The sequence below is a fragment of the Papio anubis genome, chromosome 19 (assembly GCF_008728515.1).
Source record: "Papio anubis isolate 15944 chromosome 19, Panubis1.0, whole genome shotgun sequence".
NCBI classification, from domain to species: domain Eukaryota; kingdom Metazoa; phylum Chordata; class Mammalia; order Primates; family Cercopithecidae; genus Papio; species Papio anubis.
In genome coordinates this window covers 23,346,946-23,366,956 of record NC_044994.1, presented here as the reverse complement: position 1 = coordinate 23,366,956, position 20,011 = coordinate 23,346,946, and the positions used below count along the sequence as shown (strand labels likewise).

Genomic DNA, 20,011 nt, shown 5'->3' with positions numbered 1-20,011 from the left:
AAAAGTGGGCCTTGTGCTTGCAATGCATAGATCTTAGATAAGCTTGATAAGGACCATTATGACAATCTGATGGGAGGACTTTGAAGTCTGATGGGACATGGAAAAGACAGCATGTGTACATGAACCTCAAGAAGCTTGATGAAACAAGCAAACAAATGAGGCATTAGCTGCAAGGAGGGGTGCAGATGAAAATGTTTTACGGAGTGGAAGGAAAGGAAGGAAGAGAGGAGAGAGAGAGTAGACAGAGGAGACAGGAAGAGAATGAGAGAGAAGAGATAAAAAGAGAGAGTGGAGAGAGAAAAAAGATGGGAGAAAGAGAGAGGAAAGAGAAAGAAGATAAAAAGAGAGAAGAGAGAGAAGGAGAGGAAACAGAAAGAGAGAGAGAGGAAAAAGAATAGGAAAGGTACTATTATGGAAGGAGCAAAGTCCTTGATTTGAGCAGAACTGGAGGACTGTGTTTTCATATGAGTAGGCCACAAATCCATGGAATAAGCCCATGGGAGGGACGAGATGGGTGCAAGTACCAGTGGATATGGAGGTTTCGCAGAAGAAGATGAATGCATTTGAAATGGATGACTTTTGATTTCTCAATGAACAATAGGATTAGGTCATCAACAAAGAATGAGAAGGGAAGAGGGGGTGTGGGAGGCTTGAGGACAAGGAAGACACAGAGTAGCAATCTAGTATGATGAGATGGGACATCTATAAGAGAAGCAGATAGGATTTCAGGGAAGTATCTGATGTTATGCTGAGATTTGAGATTGAGTGTTTAATATTTAAAAAGTCAGCTCACTTGGATAATTTGTTTGGCTGTTTGTGTGGAGACATAGATTGAGGGCGAAAGGTCTGGGACGAGAGACAGAGAGCAGGGAAAGTAGGTTGAAGGCTTTCACATGAGTGAACTCTAGTTGTACTCATGAAGCTAGATTAGACAGAGAGGTGAAGCTGACAGTGAGAAAGTGGTGAGAGTCAAGACACTGAAGCTTTGATAAAGTGGAGAAATGACAACAACATGAGCCCATGAGCTGCAGGGATGAGAGGGAAATGGTCAGAGGCTGTAGAGGCAGAAACTGAGGCATTCCAGGTACCAATATGCCAGGTTATGACAAGGAAATGGCAGCTGAGTGAAGGGGGGAAATGGAGGTTTAGAATGAGAATCCAGGTCTTGGGTGGTTCATCCATGTGGATGTTTAAGTTACTATGAACACTTTCAGAAGTTGATAAAGTCACAAAAGACTTTAGGCCAGGACATTGGAGGCTTCATTAAAAGTGGAGACATTATGAAGAGGAGAGAGGGAAAGGATCATACGAGTCTGAAAGAGGAAGATTTTGCGCACCATGAAGTTGATAATAGTCTGGAAGTGGCACTGGAGAACAAAAGGAGATGCATCTCAGTAAAGATGAAAGGGTATGATTTAAAAGTCAAAAAAGAAAAGTCACTTTAAAAGAAATAAAATGCTGGTGTATGCAAAAATAAAAATGCAGAGTATGAAAGAAAGAAAGGTAAAAGTATAAAGATGCTACAAGTATCAAATAAGAACTAAAAATGCAGCTTTTTATCATCTGCTCATTTGTGGGGCCAACCACCTGGTCAAGACTGGGCTCTAGCATCTGTAATTAGTGGTCCAGAGAGTAGGTTCCTCAGTACACATTAAAAAAAAGACAGCTAGGAAATGGAGAATGAAAACGTATTTTAACGTTGCGAAAATAAAAGAATTATCTCTCTTCCAATACAGGATGATAATAATGACTAGATTTGATAACTTTGGTTTTACCATCTAAAACCTTCCCCTTGCTTACAATTCAGAAAAGATAAGGGAGGCATATTAATCATTTTATTGCTGTATGCATAACTCTTTGGAAATTACAAATCAACTTAAAAAAAAAAAACCAACAGATAACCAAGCAAGAAACTAGCACCCAAATAATCCAAAAATGTTTATATTGAAACTTGAATAAGAGAACCTTGTTTTAAACACCACTAGAGATGAATATTAGAATTTTAAAATGCTTGTAAAACTAATAGCAAAAGAAAAATAAGTTAGACTAGGTACAGTTTGATGATAAAGTGTTTAGTTGTTTAGTAATTCAAATACAGCTAAACTGGGGAGAGAATGTAGACAATTAAACAAGATTACACATTGTTTTAAAATTATTTGATGGATAATAGGTTGATCTTGTCAAGATTTGTCCTAACATAAATTGAATAATCTGGAAGTGGAAGACAGATTTGATTTCAAGGAGAGTAGCACTCTACTGTGGACTGCTGTATCCTAGTACAATGGGAAATGGGTCTTAAAAAATACCAGAAATTGTAAAAACAAAAAGTTGGAATTTATGAAATAGGCATGGGAAAATGTGGCAAATGCTTTAAAAAGTTTTTTTGGGTTTTAAATGTCTTTCCAAAATAGTCATGGGCATTTATGGTAAAGATTATAATGCCTTTCAACTTCAGCAAAAGCCAAAAGGTGTCATGTGTTTTGTACCATGAAAATCAAACATTGGTATAAATTCAGAAATAAATTGCCTAGATTACTAAAAACGTCTACTTACTAGAGTAAAAAATGTAATTTTTGAAGACATATAATTAAAATTTTGTCAGAACATTTTCTTGAATAAAAATTACAATGCTAAAAACTTTATACACAAATGTAGAACAGATGTCTAGATGAAGATATGTAAATATGCCTAAATATGTACTTTTTCTTTTGATTTTTCAGTGCAAATACAATTACATCAGGCAACACACTCAGAAGTAAATAATATGTAGCAGGTGTGTCTGGAATTCAGTACCAAAATTAGCTCGAGATGTTATTTTGGTTGATATTAAATGGTAAAGTATTTATAACACACTGATTTTTGCCACTAAAGACTACCTCTTTAGAAAGCCAGATAGATATTTTATAAACATTGTGGTTTGTTTTCAAACCATACATACATAGCATTAAATTACTACCTCTTTCTTCTTCATTTTGTTAAGAGCAAGTTGATCTGAAACTCAACTTGAATCCTAATTATAGTATTCACTTATAAAATGATTTCCATATCTCTTCTTGGTCTATGACATGATATATATGATCTAGAGTAAATATCTAAAAAGAAGAATGAAGTTCTGTCCAAAGCTTGTTCATTGAAAAATGACATGCCTTTAAATAACTACTAAAATCATTGATGTCTTAAAAAGGTAATTTTAAAATTTAGGACTAAACGGAAAATCAATGTGCAACCCTGGAAGAAAAAATTGGTTGGAAAGTATCTTCCCAGAAAGATAGATACTTCAATTTTTCTTGTTTTTCCCATCAATGTGCAATCCTGGAAGAAAAGTTTGGTTAGAAAGTATCTTCCAAGAAAGATAGATGACTCATATGGCTATGTTTTTTTCTTGTTTTTTTCCCATTGTTTAACAGTGTTTGGAAGTTCAAATGTAACTAAATTGGGGGGATCTTAACAACCATCGGATTTTAACAGCAACAGTTATTAAAGACAGTGATTTTGTTGTTTGCAAGACGACCTAAAAAATATCTCTGGAAGATATCAGATGTCTTAAGAAAAGGCTTGTGATGATATTTCATATCAAAACAGCAAGCAAGTTTCCTGTGGTCAGCTACCATTCCCTTTAATAAATTACTTAGTTAATTCATTAATAATTATTTCTATTCCTTAAAACTCCTGGACCCAGGCATACTCAAGTATATTTTAATAAATACCTTTTGACTTTATTCCTGGAAAGATTACCCATCCTTAATGAAGCCCCCTAAGTGGCAGAAAAAGAAAAGACTCCCTTTGAATGACTTTATTTATACCTCTGCATTTGGCATACTACAGACTATCAAAATTTTACATATTCTATGAGTTAAAAGAAGGTGTATACTGTGGCTTTTAAAATATTAGCCTTATCTGCTGTTATACAGAGCAAAACAGCTCTAGCTTAAATAATTCACTCCTATCCCCTTTTGACCAGTGTAGGAAGTCGAATATTCTTTGGCCTTGTAATTTCCTGGGAAATTTGAGTAATCGGGGTAAATTCTTTAAAAGTTGTATATAATTCACAACTCCAGGGTAAATTTTTTATTCTAATTTTATTTTGTCATATAGAGTTTCAGTTTAGTGAGCTTATAGTAACATTGTATTTAAGAAAGGAAAATGTTTCTCTACCATGCAATAGTAAATGTACCTTTTCCTTAGAATGCTTTCTTTTTAGAGATTTTTAATTGGGTAATACTATATAGCAAACACACAGAAATGGTATATCATAAATAGGACATTACTAAATTTTGAAACTAGAAAAATATGTTATACTGTATAATTTGGACACTACCTATAAATCAGAGCATAAATAAGCCCAGATCTTATTGACAAATCAAATCAGGAATTTAAAATTTATACTAGTGAGAAAAATTAGGGGGTTATCTATTATTATTTCACTCTTATCAATACAATATTGTCAACTCTGTTAAAGGTTTCTGATTGATCCCTGCAAAAGGGCAGCAGAGGTTGGCTAAAGCAACCACTGTTTTACGTGCTAAAAGCGAATAATTAGTATGGTATTACTTTACAAAATAATTCTTTTCCAACTTTCCCCATTAAACATTCTACATGTTCTAAAAACATTTTTTAGATCCCCTTTAAAAAAAAATTCCCCAAAGCTTAAGCATACTGCAAGCTGCTTCTGTTTTTCTTGTCCACGGCTCAGCCTATGTAAATCATTTTAACTTCAGAGCTATGTAATAAAGAGCTGGATATGAATGAATATCACATACTAAAAACAAAACCTGAAAACACAGTTCAGTTCCCATTTGCTTACTTGGAAGGTCATTTACCACTAGTGATGACAACCATGTCTGGCCTCACTTGCTTCAATTCGAGAAGTAAACTTAGAAAGTTTCACTTTCTTAAGTCAAAACCACAGTGGTAAAGGGAAAGGTGAGTGTGATATTCCTCAACCTCACCAGTAAGCAATATTCGTCAAGATTACATCTATCACTAAACACAAACTAGAATCAGAAGAATCCTTGACTCCACAGGAGATTTAACTGAGACCCCAAATTAAGATTCAGGCTCAGGCGTTGCTAGTTTACCCTGAAGAAACCTCATCCTATTGTCACTCTCTAATGGAATTTCCCTCCTAGGAAACACTTCCTAATTTGAAATTTATTTTATGTAGTGCAATAATTAAGGAGGAGTGCTTGATGGTTTGTGGACTTGACTATGTAGTCAAACTTAAAAAATTTTTTTTTTTTAATTTTTATTTATGTTATCTGTGAAACTGAGGGCATCTGGCACACATTTTAGATTTTTCCCACAGACATGAACACATATTGCATATTTAGTTCTTTTTAAATTTTGCTCAAGCTATATGGAAAAGCAAAACAGAGCAAGGACAATTATGCCAATTGCCGTTGTAAGGCCAGTTACACGCTGGAGATAGACTACAGGCCATTCAGGCACAAAGAAGGCTCTGCCTCAAGTTTTAGTTCCTTAGTCCTAATATAAGAAAAAAGTTTACGAATGCTAAGGAGAGCTCTCCCCTAGCAGCGGTGTTTCCATTTATTTTTCTCATTGTGATTTCTCACCTTGCTCCTAGATGACCTGAGCATGAAGTTGTGCGTTATAAATCACATTGTTAGTTTTTTAGTGGTGGGAATTGGATCTAAACCACAGTGACTATGAAAAAGTGAGCTGGGGTCCTGACTACTTGCTATATTGCACGGTACTGTACTTTGTGATTCGACTTCGAGCTGTGCTAGGGGAGGCAGACCCAATGGTTTGGTTAAAGTGATGGTCAGAGGAACTCCTCATGTGGCCAATGGTGGCTGTCCCTCCCAAGCTGCTCAGGCCAATGCCACCACCACTTATGCCAGCTCCACTCAGGGCCCCACCCCCAGCGCCCATGCTGGTGCCAACCAGGCCACTGCTGCCTATGCCACTGCTGATCCCAGTGGTGCCACTAATTCCAGTTACACCAGCACCAGAAACAACCCTCTCTGTCACAATCACATTGTGGGCATTGGTTAACTCGGGGTGCATACTAAGACTACCTATCATGCCGGAAGTTGGTTGGATTACTCTTTCTGTCACTACCACATTTGAGGACTCTCTAGGATGATGAATAGTCAGAGAGGCAGGTAGACTAGAGCTTGGTGCTATTACCCTTTCTGTCACTATGACATTTGACCCATCTCGCAAGTCAGGCATCTCTAACATTCCATGCAAATCAGTGCCAGAGATTGGGCCGACCACTCTCTCTGTCACCACCACGTTTGATGCTTGTCGGTTATCGTGAAAGTGCACAGAGGGCTTCAGAGTGTCAGAGGTGGTGTAAGACTCGGTCACAGTGACATTACCATAGCCCAGAGGATCGAGAATAGGCTTAGGATGCTGCACACCAGGTCCCGAGGGATAGGTGCTCTCAGAAATTACTGTGGTAGTGCCGAAATGTGGGGAGATTGGTGGGTGTCCACTAACAATGGGCTCTGTTTCCTGAGGAAGGCAAACTGGTTCAGTGCTTTGGGGTGGCCAAAAAGGATCAGGGTCTGGATATGATTCAATTTCTTTTCCTAGGCTGATGTCTGCCAACTTCTTAAATTTAGGTCCCAGAGTATCCAAGAAGCTGTCATCCGGATCTTCTCCAATGAAGCTACAGCAACCCACAGAGCCAGCAGGGGAACCTACACCTTCGATGTCATATATGAGCAAACAGTCATTGGATGGGCGTCCTTCATCTTCATCTGCATAAGCGTATGCTTTCTGGATTCATAGGGGAAAGAGAAAATGAAATTATAAATGCATATTTCGTAATAATAGAACTGCCTTTATCATTAGTTTTTCTTCCAGAGCATTTCCAAAGAGGAATGAAATAAAACAAGATTCTGACATCTACTAGAGACGCTTTAAAAATCATTTTATAATTGTTTGAAATAATTCGGTTAAAAATTATTTTAAGTATAATTCCAATAATGTGATTTTTAAAATTTACTTAGATGGACTTATTTATAATTGTGTACTTTGGACATAAAACCATACACACAAAAAAACACATGAATTATTTATAACGAAGTTAGAGGGAGGTATATAAAAATGCTGAACTTGAAGGACATAAAAATGTGTTGTTTTGTTTTTTGACTGGAAAAGGTAGTTCATAGTCGATTTGGGTTCACTCAGGATTTTGTTTCTTTCCTTCAGATGGAGTGAATATGATGATTCTGTGAAGTTTTATTGCAACATGGCTTTTTCAGCACAGCAACAGGAAAATTTGACTCTGGGTCTGTTCTACAAAATTAAAGGTGGGCAAAGACGTTTTTAAAAAATATAATCTCTCTAAATTCAAAGTAAAAGTTCAAAGACATATATGATTTTGTTTCATCTTTGCCGTTCATAGTAGTGGATTGTAAACTTTCAGGTTAACAGAAATATCTTATAGGAAACCAACTCATTGTGCCATTCATATAAAAAAAGTTATTGAGCCTTTGCTATTTGCCAGACACTCTGTGTTTGGAACTTAGCTATGCATAATGAACAATACCAGGTACAGTTCTTCTCTCACAGAGCTTACATTTTGGTTGAGTGAGACGGAAAATACAGAAGCCTATGGTCAGGAGGTGGCAGATGCAGGGTAAAGAAAAAGAAAATGATGGGTGTTGTTCTTTTAGATAGGGTAATCAAGGAAGGGGTCTCTGATAAAGTGATATTTGATCAGAGAGTGGAAGGAAGATATTTCTATGTTATTAAAACATAATATAAAATATTTTGTTATATATATGAATAAGTATTCCTATGGTTATCAACAAGCCTCATTACTGTCTATGGCTATATGAAGGCTTTTACCAATATTTCATTTAAAAACATCAGCCACTCTTTAAACCAACCACTAGGTTAGTTAATGAACCATTTTAGGCCAGAATGTAGAAGGACAGAAATGTTTTTCTAGTTGGTATCAGGACAGGAACTTCCTGAAGGTTGAGTATCATATGGTGTGTAACCATAGACAATTACATCTCTTCCTGTGAATGGCAAAGTTAATTCTCCTGCAGCTGCTTCTCCAGGTTTCATGCTCTTCCCACCACCTGCAGCACGTTCTTACAATGTTTTGGAAGTAGACTATGGCTCTTGACCCCACTCTTATTAACTATTGACTCTGTGTCTAGAGCTGAACTATGTACTGGCAATATAATGTAGAGAACATATGGGTGAGACACTAAAAGTGGTGGTAAACATATAAACTGACAGATTTCAGCAATGATAGGTTCTATAAATGTGTAAACAAAGTACTGCAGAAATAGAGATGAGAAAACATTACTCCTATTTTGGATGAGAGGGTTCACTGTAAAAACTTTGGAGGGAGAGTGATATTTGGACTGGGTCTTGAAGGATGGGTAGGAGTTTGTGAGAGACATAGTGGGATGCAAGCATTACAGGATGCAAGCACAGGATGAGCAAACGCATGGAGGTGAAAAGTCTGTGGCAAAGGTGCTCAGCAAGTGGAGTTGATGGCAAGGAGTAATTGGAGATGAGAGGGAGGGTTCATTTTGTGAACAATCTTAATTAACATGTTAAGGACTTTGGATTGCATGCCATGAACAAAAGAGAGCTGAGAGCCATTGGCTGTTCTTAAGTTGGGGAATAAAGTGCTCAGGTCAGAGCTTTAGATCTATAATTAATTAACAGCCTGGATTGTTGGACACAAAGGCTGAGAATCTAGTTAGGAGACTCTTGCCCAAGCCCCTTTAGGAATTAGTGAAAGCTTGGGGTGAAGAGCAGCGGGCACATGGATGGCGAGAAAGACATGTGGCTAGGGACCTTACCTGACAGAAGTAGCTTTCCATGAAATTCATATTCAGACCTCCTTCTCTACATTCCCTCATAGAATTTCTTCTTAATGTTCCAGAGTACTCTTGACATATCTCAGGCATTCCTGAAGTTTTAACTCCCTCTGTTAGTTCAAATCCTGTCATTCTCTCTCCTCCTCCCAGATCTTGCATTTCTCTGCCACCATACTCATTTGTATAAACTCCTAAAAGTGTTGATCAAATTAAGTTTATTTTCTTTAGTCTATCACAAACTAAAAAAATTAACAACTTGCCTTATAATACATGATTTTTTCATTTAGGTATGCATTTGTGAACAAAGAAATAAAAAGATAATACATAAAGAAATGAGATATAAATACAATATTGAGCTCAAAATAATATTATTAATTTGTTAATTTGATAATTATCTGTTGAGAGATTACTATATTCTCTGCTGGAAGTGAAGGCTGCAGAGGACTTGTGAAAATCTATGCCCTAAAGAGTTTGATTTCAACCTGAAGGAAATTGGAAGAAAAATACTCAAATTCTGAAAGTTAAAAAGATAGTGTAAGAATGCCCCAATGTGTAACTAGAAGCACAGGACATCCAGAAAAAGACATGAGAACCACTGGCTTTCAGAAAGGAGGCCATGGCTATGTGAGGAGAAAGGTTTTCATGAAGAATCTTGGGTTTGCACTTGGATGTGAGGAGTAAGTGGAAGCCTGTTACTGTATTTGAGGTAGATACTTGCTTCAGTAGCACATATACTAAAATTAGAACTATACAGAGAAGATTAGCATTGCCCCTGCACAGGATGATACACAAATTGGTCAAGTGTTTCATCTTTTTTAAATTAAAAAAAATAAAAAGAAATATTTGAGGTAGGTGAGATAAAATGATGACTGGGACCGTGGAACTGCTATGGAATGATGAATGTTGTCAGTGGGATATGTATCCACTGGTTTTAGTACGTAAAGGATCTTGAGTTTGGGAACAGTGTGCTTTTCATGTTTCAATTGTCCTTGGTACCTCTTATGGTGCTTTGTTCAAAATCTGTGCAAAAGTTTGTAGACTTAATGGGAACAAATGTGTAGATAAATACTGATGGATTTGATGATTTGATAAGTCTTGAGAACTGTTTTGATGTTAGTGAATGTGAGTCAACAATGAGATTCTGCTTTTGAGGTGAGAAGACATTGGGGTTGTTAATGAAAATGGACAAATCAGGTGGAGAAATAGATTTAAAGATTACTGTGTCCAATTCTTTGAATAAGTTCCAGTTCTACAAGTTATACACATGTCTATGCCTGTTAGAGTTTAAAGTAGAAAACAATGGTTACTGTTTAAAAAGACTAAGAGAAAAATAAGCTAACCAATAATATTTATTTACCTTGAGAAAAGTAATGTGATACAACTATTTTCACAGATATGGATGTTATTTTAATTGTTCTTTTATTATAGTGGTAGTTATCCAGTTACTGTGAAATTCTAATTGTTCCCTGGTTTCTGCCTGTGAACTGGTCTAGATTCCTGTTTTAAGGCAAGTTGTATTTATACAGTCTTACCCATGTGCTAGAAGAAACTCCACCACGTGCACACAATCTCAGTTGAGAGCTTTGAAAGATTTTGATAGTGTTTCATCTACTTGCTTTGAATTAAAGAAATTGGACAAATATTTTTTAGGTAATATTTGTGATGATACTGAAAATGGATGTAATTTTTTTCTATGTTATAATAAGCAGCTAAAGTCAAAGCAATTCTGAATCCTTAAATTAATTGTGTATAAAGATTTTAGCCTCAATCAATGAGCACAGGTCTATTTTAGTTGGGTTGTGCTTTAATTTGAATTAGTGTATATATGTGTATGAAATATGTGTATCTTGTCTGTTAATGAAATTTGCTCTATTAAATTAAAAATCTTGACTAAAACTTACTCATGGTTATAATTCAGTACTTCTGCATATATAGAGATCCCAATTTGGTCATCTTCTAAGTACTCTTTGACGGTTGAGGAAAATTTTTAAAATGCAGCATATAAGAATAATAATTACTGTAGGTTTTTCCTTGCCATTTAATTTACAAATTAGTCATTTAAAAAAGAATGATATAAACACTTTTGAAGAAAAATAAGACCATCAAACAACAATATGCAAAGAGAGAAAACAGACTTCCTAATCATTTGAGTTGTTAAACAATTTTTTTTTCTTACCTGAGTTGTCAATGCATTCAATTATATTTGCATTATCAGGTGGTATTTGTGGTATGATGGTGGTCATAACCTAAAAGACAGGAAACAACATTGCCATTTGTAATGACCAATGACTGTAATCTTTCTATAGTCATACATTTGGTTTATTCTCAAATTACCTCAGGTTTCCTGGAAAAAAAAATACTGTTTAGGAAATGCTGAAATCTATTTAAAATTTGAACTTCACTTAGAAAACCTTCCCTGGTTACTTCCATCTAATTTTGTTGTGCTTTTGATTCCTCTTCATTTTCCCCATTAGATTTCTCAGCACAAAAAACAGCATAGACTGTGAGTGATGGTGGCCATCTTGGTTCATGTGTAAAGACTGAATTTCAGTGACTACCAAAGGCTATTTATTAGAATATGGCACTTACCCCGGGTTCAGGCTGTGGTCCTTCTACTGCCCATGAATGAATTGCTCCATCTGAACATTCAGGAACAGGCTCAAAGCCAGCTGCACTACGAGGAGCACCTCCACAATCACAACAAATCATCAAAAATGGGACCACTGGTGGTAGAAGGATAGTAATACTAGATTAGCGCTTGGTGCAAATAAAAAACAGAACAACCTGACTTTTTATGGTCAAATTTGAATTCCTAATATAATTCCGGTTGGTTCTAAAATTATGAAAGTTTCAGAATACAAGCTGAATAATGGTCAGAGCCCAAAGCAAATGGGAGCTTCTGTATATTAGACTGCATTCAATTTTAGCTTGTTTTATAGTATTAAAAATTACAAATAGTGGGCCTGGCATGGTGGCTCACGCCTGTAATCCCAGCACTTCGGGAGGCGGAGGCGGGTGGATCGCTAGAGTCCAGGAGTTTGAGAAAAGCCTGAGCAACATGGTGGAACTCCATCTCCACAAAAAATACAAAAATTAGGCATGCATGGGGGTTTTGCCTGTAATCTTAGCTACTCTGGAGGCTGAGTTGGGAGGATGGCTTGAGCCAGGGAGGTTGAGGCTGCTCAACCAGGGAGGTGGGTGGTGGTTGTGCCACTGCACTCCAGCCTGAGTGACAGAGTGAGATCCTCTCTCAAAAAAAAAAAAAAAAAAATTACAGATAGTATTACATTATTAAAACCAATTAATCTTTCCATGTCATTATTTAGAAAAATATTAAAGGAGAGAAGAAGGAAAGATGAAAGGTCAGGCAATATAGTTGATCCTTTGTGTACTCTCCTCCATGTCTTTATTTTCTTCCTTTCACATATGCTTGCCTTTATTTCAATGGTAAAATCTTATTCATGCTTCCAGCAATTCTCCTTGAGGCTACTATTTCCCCCATGCAGGTGTCTTTTCTTTCAACAACTCTTATACAAATAGAAAACATCACGCTGCTTAGCAGTGTCTTCTGTTGTTAATCAAGTGGAGTTTTCTTATTTTTCTATTTTTTATCAGCCTCTTATATAATCTAATCTTGGTAAATGGTTTTGAATAAATGGATGAAAGACAGAATTTGTAAATTAAAAATGTGAAGAAGGAGGAAAGGAAAAAAGAAGGAAGTAAATTAGGGAGGAAGGAAGATAGTAAGGATAGAAATAAGGGAGAGAGGGAGAGAAGAAAAAAGAAAAAAAGAGAAGAAGCCCATGTGTTGGTTTTCTGAAAATCTACTAGAGGAAACTTTGGGTCTACAGGTAATGATGACTCGAAGGCCCATATATAATTTGTAAATCTTTACTTAACTACAGTACCCAGAGGTAGTCAGCAATATAAAAAACCAACTCAGGCTGGCCGCGGTGGCTCATGCCTGTAATCCCAGTACCATGAGAGGCCAAAGCAGGTGGATCACGAGGTCAGGAGATCGAGACCACCCCAGCCAATATGGTGAAACCCCGTCTCTAATAAAAATACAAAAATTAACCGGGTATGGTGGTGCGCGCGGGTAGTCTCAGCTACTCAGGAGGCTGAGGCAGGAGAATCGCTTGAACCTGGGAGGCGAAGGTTACAGTGAGCTGAGACTGCACCACTGCACTCCAGCTTGGGCAACAGAGAGAGACTCAATCTCAAAAACAAAAACCAAAAAACAAAAAAAACCCAAAAAACAAAAATCTCAACATGAAAGTCAGGTATTATTTACAGTAGTGATAATCAGCAGTTGGGTAATTAAGTTGCTCTTATGAAGTATTAAATTTAAATATTTTACAAGGTAAGTTGTAATCAATATGCATAACAAATAGAGAATGAACTCTTTTCATATGTATTTTATGTTATATTCTGCAGCTTCACTCGCATTTTTGCCTTCTTCCTGTCTTGGTTCATTTTGATGAGAATGCTTTTTTCTTTCTCTCTTTCCCTTTTCCCCGTTTCATAGAAATTTTCCTAGTTATTACTTCAATTAATTATGAACCAATAAGAATAAACTCTTATTTGTCAATGTAGAAATTTCATTTTTTGGAAATATGTTTTAAATTTTGGAAAAAGAACTCCAGCTTTAAGCTGTGTTATCACCATGACCAGACTTGTTTAGATGAGTCCAATATTGATGAAAACTTAAAACAAAAAATGAGTTGTTTAAAATCAGAGATAACCCAGTTCACAAATAAATGTAGCAAAAAATATCTGTCGCTGTTCATGTGCAAAGAAAAATGAAAGTAGAAAAAAAATATTTTGTATGTAAGTGCTGTGACTTTATATTTTGTGTGTGCGTTTGATTTAAATATCTGAGGTACCTTCTGACCTTAAGATTTTGATTCCACATTTGAAAATGACAATGTTTGCATTAATTTAATTGCAATGTGCAGACTACAACCTACTTACTTTAGAGGTCCTGTTCTCATTTCTCAAAGACTGTGCCATGTGGTTTATCTTGCTCTAATTTCTATCATCATTCAAGGTAATGTTAAAGGCCACCTGGAGAATCCACTGTATTCTACCTTTATGGCTAGACCCTTGACTAGTGCTACTCTAGTGGCCATAGAACACGCTAAATGCTTCCTGTGTGGTACTTCTTTTTCATCATCAAAGCATTGTTTTAAGGTAAGTGTTATTTCATACATGACAAAAACAAGGCTCAGAAAGGTTAGGTGACCTTCAGAAGAATCAGACAATTCGGCTTAGAAACCAGAGTTTAACCCTAGGGACTCTCCTTTTATTAATACTATGCAGTGTTAGTATTGATTCCGGATTCCTGATCGACGAGTTGAGCGGATCGATCTCGACGCCCGTGAGCGTTGTCCGACACGGATCCGGATCGACGGAATGGATCCTGATTTCTGCGCCCTGACGATCGATCACGCCCGCCCGCGCGGCAAGCGCGGCGCGCAAGTACCGCAAAGCGCAAGCAGTGGCAAGCAGCAGCAAGGCAAGTAAAAGCAGCGCAGTCTTTTCTTTCTTTCCTCTTTTTCTTCTGACTGAACCCCTGCCTCCTGGGTTCAAGCAATTCTCCTGCCTAAGCCTCTTGAGTAGCTGGGATTAGAGGCACCTGCCACCATACCTGCCTCATTTTTGTATTTTTAGTAGAGACGTGGGTTTCACCATGTTGGCCAGGCTGGTCTTGAACTTCTGACCTCAAGTGATCTGCCCGCCTTGGCCTCTCAAAGTTCTGGGATTACGGGCGTGAGCCACCAGACCCGGCCCCCTCTGTAGCCTTCTCTGATTGTCTTCTTCACTGCAATAGCAATTTGAGCCTGCTTGTCATGGCATTTCCCCATTACATTGAGACTTATTGCAAATAAGTTTTTATCCTCCACAGTCCTGTAAGGGGTCAAGAAGTTTAATTTTTTTCACCTTATAAACCCAGTGCCAAGCGTAGAAATTTCTTTATAATTGCACAAAATGAGAGTTTGTAAAATACGTTTTATCAAAGAATCAGAAAACGTATCTCTTCCCCCACCAGTGTTTGGGGTACACATATGCATAGGATTTGCTAAAGTACTCACGTCCTAAGACCAAGAACCCCATGATGAGCAGTCCAATGCCAGCAGGACCGAAATGCACATTGTCTGCGAATACTCCATTTTGGTATGCAGTAGAAGTTACTGGGTGAGAGAGGGTATCAATTGTGCTGGTTTCATAGTCAGTGGAAGAAGTACTTTCTTCTCTGCCAGTATTGGTAACTTCAGTGCTCGCCTGTGTATTAGTCCTGTCATTTCCATCAACATTTTGAATGTCAATATTAATTGTACCAGTGCAAGTTCTTTGAAGAGCATCTGTAATAACGTTCAAAATGGAAGAAATATTTTAGACATTTAGTGTAGTAATGGTTGGACAATACCAAATTATTTTTTACCTCAATATTTATTTCAATGTCTTTATTCCCATAATTTCTCCTCACTTGCCAAATCATCCCTTGTTTTTGACTCGATTTTAAAAATCAATTAAATTATTATATTATTATTATAACTATTAGTCATAGTAATACTATTTATTGGATTATTTCTTTACATTTGGATATTATTTATAATTGGACATTATATATAATTTGGATATTATATATAATTTGAAAAGTATAGAATTACAGAAAGAAGCAAAACAAAACCAGAAACCAAATTCATGGTAGCAGCACCCAAGGACAACCCTCGTTGATATTTTTTAAAATGATCTTTTGTCCTTAATTATAATGCCTAATGGTTGCTTATTATTTATGTTACACTGATGTGATCATATGGTTCATTCCTTTTTTTACTTTAAGCTATAAGTATTCTTTTGTATTTTAATAAACTTTTTATTAATATAGTTCCTGATGGTTATATAATTTTATATCAAATGGACCAAGGTTTACTTACCCAGTTGTCTATTATTGATGTGGTTTTCAATATTGAATTATTAGTGCTGTAATTAACATCTTGTGCATTCAGCTTGTTATATTTAAACTTTTCCTAAGATTATTGAAAGTGGAATTATTCAGCAAAAATATGGGAATAATTTGAGGTTGTTTTTGTAATCTTTATTACATAGATGTGAGCTCAGTTGTCTGACTTTATTAATTGATGTAACCCTAGAATCTGGCACAATGGCTGACATTTAGTTAGGACTCAATTATACACTTTCTAAATAAGTGAATAAAAACATTTCTGAAATATAACAGAAATACGTTTAAATCCAGTCTGTATGTTATCAAAGCCCATGTCCTTTCAGCTCAACTATGCTAATCCTGCTGTTTTGTTTTTGTTGCTATTTTTATCATTATCATCACATCCTTCTAAACCTATATTGTTATTGTTCCATTTTAAAAAAGAGACAACAGCTATAGATGGAATAAATAACTTCTCTAAGATTATATAGCTAGTACATGATGGTAGAAGACACAAATCTAGTCTTATTTCAGGACTCACGATCTTAGCTACTAAATTATACTGCCTCAAGTTGTTAAAGATATGAGTCTATAATGCCCAATGTGACAATTTTTGTTGGAAAGGGGTTACTTTAAAATGTGATAATTAAAATTTTAGTATCTTAAGATATATACAGCTTTCTCTAGAAAAGATAAAAATGTCAATTGATTTCTTACCATCTATAGAGAGAATTGTTCCTTGGTATTTTCCTCCGAGCATATTATACTGTTCCCTGGTAACTTTATTTTTCAAAGTGATTATGCCTGTTCTTGAATCAACAGCTAGAAGGTCAGCTGGATTATTTCCCATTACATATCTGTATTTGAAAGAAAATGATACAAATTAATGTCAGCTATCTAAAAAAAGAAATTTTATTTTAAAATGTATTTTTTTTTCAGTGAGTGGTTATAACCCCTAGATATAGTTTTCAATTACTAGAGACTTTATTTTTTCGGGGCAGTCTTAGCTATATGGGGCCACTCAGGGGTACATCAAGATTTATATTTAAGAAAAAAAAAATACTGAGCACCCATTTCTGATGGAGTGTCCTTTTATGCCCGGTTGGATATCAGAATAATCCTTTGATGCTTGCAGTCTCATTTTCATTTGATTTAGGTAGCAGCAGAACTATTACAGAAGACCTAGATCCTAGGATTTCCTGGGCTGCTCCTAATTCTAAACTTTTCTTTTACAAAGAAGTTATTTCATCAACTTGGCCTGCACTTCCCCCCTGTTTCCACTCCTCCTCTCCGCATACACTAGAACTTGAAAAGACCTCTTCTGAATTCCAAAATATGGCCTTGCCTTGAGCCTCTATTCTATTCTCTTCTCATCTTTGACTTCCATGTTTTTCTTCTCATCTACTATTTGTGAAACAAACACTGGTCAGGTAATTCTGTCTCTGTCTCTGGCATTCTGCTAAGCTCTGGGTTGGGTCTACCTTCAGTGAATTCACTCCTGTGGGGTACAAGAGAGCTCATCAGCAACATGGTACAGTGTGACAGGACCTCTAACAGAACTACTCACACTATGTGAGGAGAAAACCAAGAAAGAACTTTTAAAACACACGGGTGGGCCGAGTGCGGTGGCTCTAGCCTGTAATCCCAGCACTTTGGGAGGCCGAGGAGGGTGGATCACCTGAGCTCTGGAGTTGGAGACTGACTTAGCCAACATGGTGAAATCCCTTCTCTACTAAAACAAAAATAGCCGGGTGTGGTAGCATGTGCCTGTAATTCCAGCTACTTGGGAGGCTGAGGGAGGAGAATCGCTTGAACCAGGTAGGCGGAGGTGGCAGTGAACTTGGATCGAACCACTGCACTCCAGCCTGGGTGACAGAGTGAAACTCCGTCTCAACAAACAAACAAACAAACAAACCCCAAACAACAAAAAATGCATGGGTAAAGTGCTTCTCCCATTCTTCTTGTCACAGTCACATGTGCAAACACAGGTACATGTACACACACAGATTTTCTTTTGTGACTTGGTAGAAATATTTGCATATATAGTTTTAAAAAATGACATGGCATAGTTTTCCTTAATATAACTAATTTTTCATACCAGCGTTATTGACCCATATTGAATGCTGAATAAAGTGAAGAATATAATTGAAATGAGCTAATAAAATCTAATTGATTTAAAGCCGGGCAGATTTGCAATCGGAAAATCATTCCATAAACTCTTCTGAGGGACAAGTCATGGCCTATAGTAATCAGCTAATTGATCAGTAAGATACAGAAATACAGGAGTGTCAATACTTTTGAGATATATTATTTTCACACATCACATCTTTACAGTTTAACATCTTACATCTTGCATGAATTTTTATGTTTCCTTAAGTTAAACATTTTAAATGAACAGTTTATAGTACTTTTTACAATTAAATGATAGTTTCAAAACTAAGGAAAAGTACTTTAACTCAGATACTTATAATCTATAAAAAGAACATATGTACTTAAGTTCAGTATGTAAGGAAAATTAGTTGAAAATCTCACTCTTACCTAACAGTCGTTGAAGGTCCACCTGTGTCCAGGTCAGTAGCTACAAAGTCTCCCACTTTGTAATTTGATCCCATATTACCAGTTACAACATATGTCTTTGAACCTGGACGAAACACTGCGCCTTCAATTACATTTAACACAGTCACAGTAATTGCAGTTGCTGTCAGTTTATACTGAGACATAATTGAATGATGAAATTCAGCTTTATTTCTGACACCAATACTAAGTTGCAGATTCTGCATAGCTTCATAATCTAAGGGCTAGAAAATACAGAGTAAAATAGTTTTAGTATAAGAAGAGAAAACGTTCCAGGTGAAAGAGAAATCCTTTGATAATAGCAAAAAAAAAAATATGATTCTCTTTCTTTTATGAAACAAAAATGCACACAAATACACAATTTTTAATCTTTAATTGATGTAAATTTGTGCAAATAAAGTAAGAAACAATTCAATTGCCCTAGATTCATTGTTGAAAAGTTGCAAATGTATGATATGAGCTCTAATTGTTCACCAAACAAATTAAAAACTTAAAATAATATGGATAGTCAAATTTATGTATTTTTTAGTGCAAAGGCAATTTATCTTACCTTCAATCATTTTACGTTTTTCAGAAAGTAGCTATTTATTACACAGTATGGGTCAAATATATTAGGGTTTCAATCATTTGAATGGTTTTATCTATAAGAACTATTTAGAAGAAATTTCACATCTGTAAGTGTGACTCTTTGAACAAATCAGATAATATAATGTAATATATATACTATAAAGAAATATTTTCTTCAACTTGTTCTAGGAAATATTTATCTCATAAAATAATCAAGTAGTGATTTTCTTTATGAAAAATGATATTAATATCTACAACACATAAAATCCACAAACAATTATGCCATTAGGCCCATATATACCAAATATATTTTTCTAAAATTTCACAAGAGTAATTTAGATAAAAATAGAGATTCACGCATTGAGCTCTCTTATTTAGCTAAAATTTTGAACCTTTGTTCTAATGTTGGTTTTATTTGCAATTCAAAGAATGGCTGTAAAATCAAATGTATGTATACATTACACACATATAAAAATATGTGTGTATATATATATGTGTGTATATATATATATATAGCTATAACAAAGGATTTAATATATGATATGTCTGGGCAAACAATTATCATTCCCATTTTACAAATAGAGATATTGAGGACAGATAGGCTGAATAATTTTCTAAATAATATAATAGTTTGGGGCAAAATAGATTAGACTCCAATTTCCCCAGTATTGAATCCTAAATAGTATCATGGAAAGAATGTGAGCTTCATATCTAGAGAAAACTAGGTTTAAATGTTGGCTGTAGTACTTACTAGCTATGAGAACTTACGCAGGTTCTGTGCTCTCTTGGAGCCTCAATGTCTTTATCTGCAATATGGAAATAATATAACCTAATTTGCAGGGATGCTTTGAGGGATAAACTAAAGCACCTGCACACTGTATCAAGTTAAATATAAGCTGTAGGCATGGTGACACTTTAAGAAGACACAGGGGCGGGGCGCGGTAGCTCAAGCCTGTAATCCCAGCACTTTGGGAGGCCGAGATGGGTGGATCACGAGGTCAGGAGATCGAGACCATCCTGGCGAACACGGTGAAACCCCGTCTCTACTAAAAAATACAAAAAACTAGCCGGGCGCGGTGGCGGGCGCCTGTAGTCCCGGCTA

At 36.1% G+C, this 20,011-nt stretch overlaps 1 protein-coding gene and 1 non-coding gene across 2 annotated transcripts in view; one reads left to right on the top strand and one right to left on the bottom strand.

Annotated features, from left to right (window-relative positions):
- Positions 1-1,821: 1,821 nt before the first annotated feature.
- Positions 1,822-20,011, bottom strand: part of DSG1 (desmoglein 1) — a 37,583-nt gene continuing 19,393 nt past the window's right edge. Inside the window, exons 9-15 of the mRNA XM_021930248.2 lie at positions 18,307-18,566; positions 16,486-16,625; positions 14,915-15,184; positions 11,409-11,542; positions 10,996-11,065; positions 8,802-9,010; positions 1,822-6,747 (exon numbers count right to left, since the gene is read on the bottom strand). Of these exons, the coding sequence (XP_021785940.2) occupies positions 5,692-6,747; positions 8,802-9,010; positions 10,996-11,065; positions 11,409-11,542; positions 14,915-15,184; positions 16,486-16,625; positions 18,307-18,566 (2,139 nt within the window). The 3' untranslated portion in view covers positions 1,822-5,691. The remainder of the gene's footprint in view (positions 6,748-8,801; positions 9,011-10,995; positions 11,066-11,408; positions 11,543-14,914; positions 15,185-16,485; positions 16,626-18,306; positions 18,567-20,011) is intronic.
- On the top strand, positions 9,534-9,635 carry LOC116271585. The gene has a single exon (XR_004180198.1). It is a non-coding gene; the product is annotated as a U6 spliceosomal RNA (small nuclear RNA).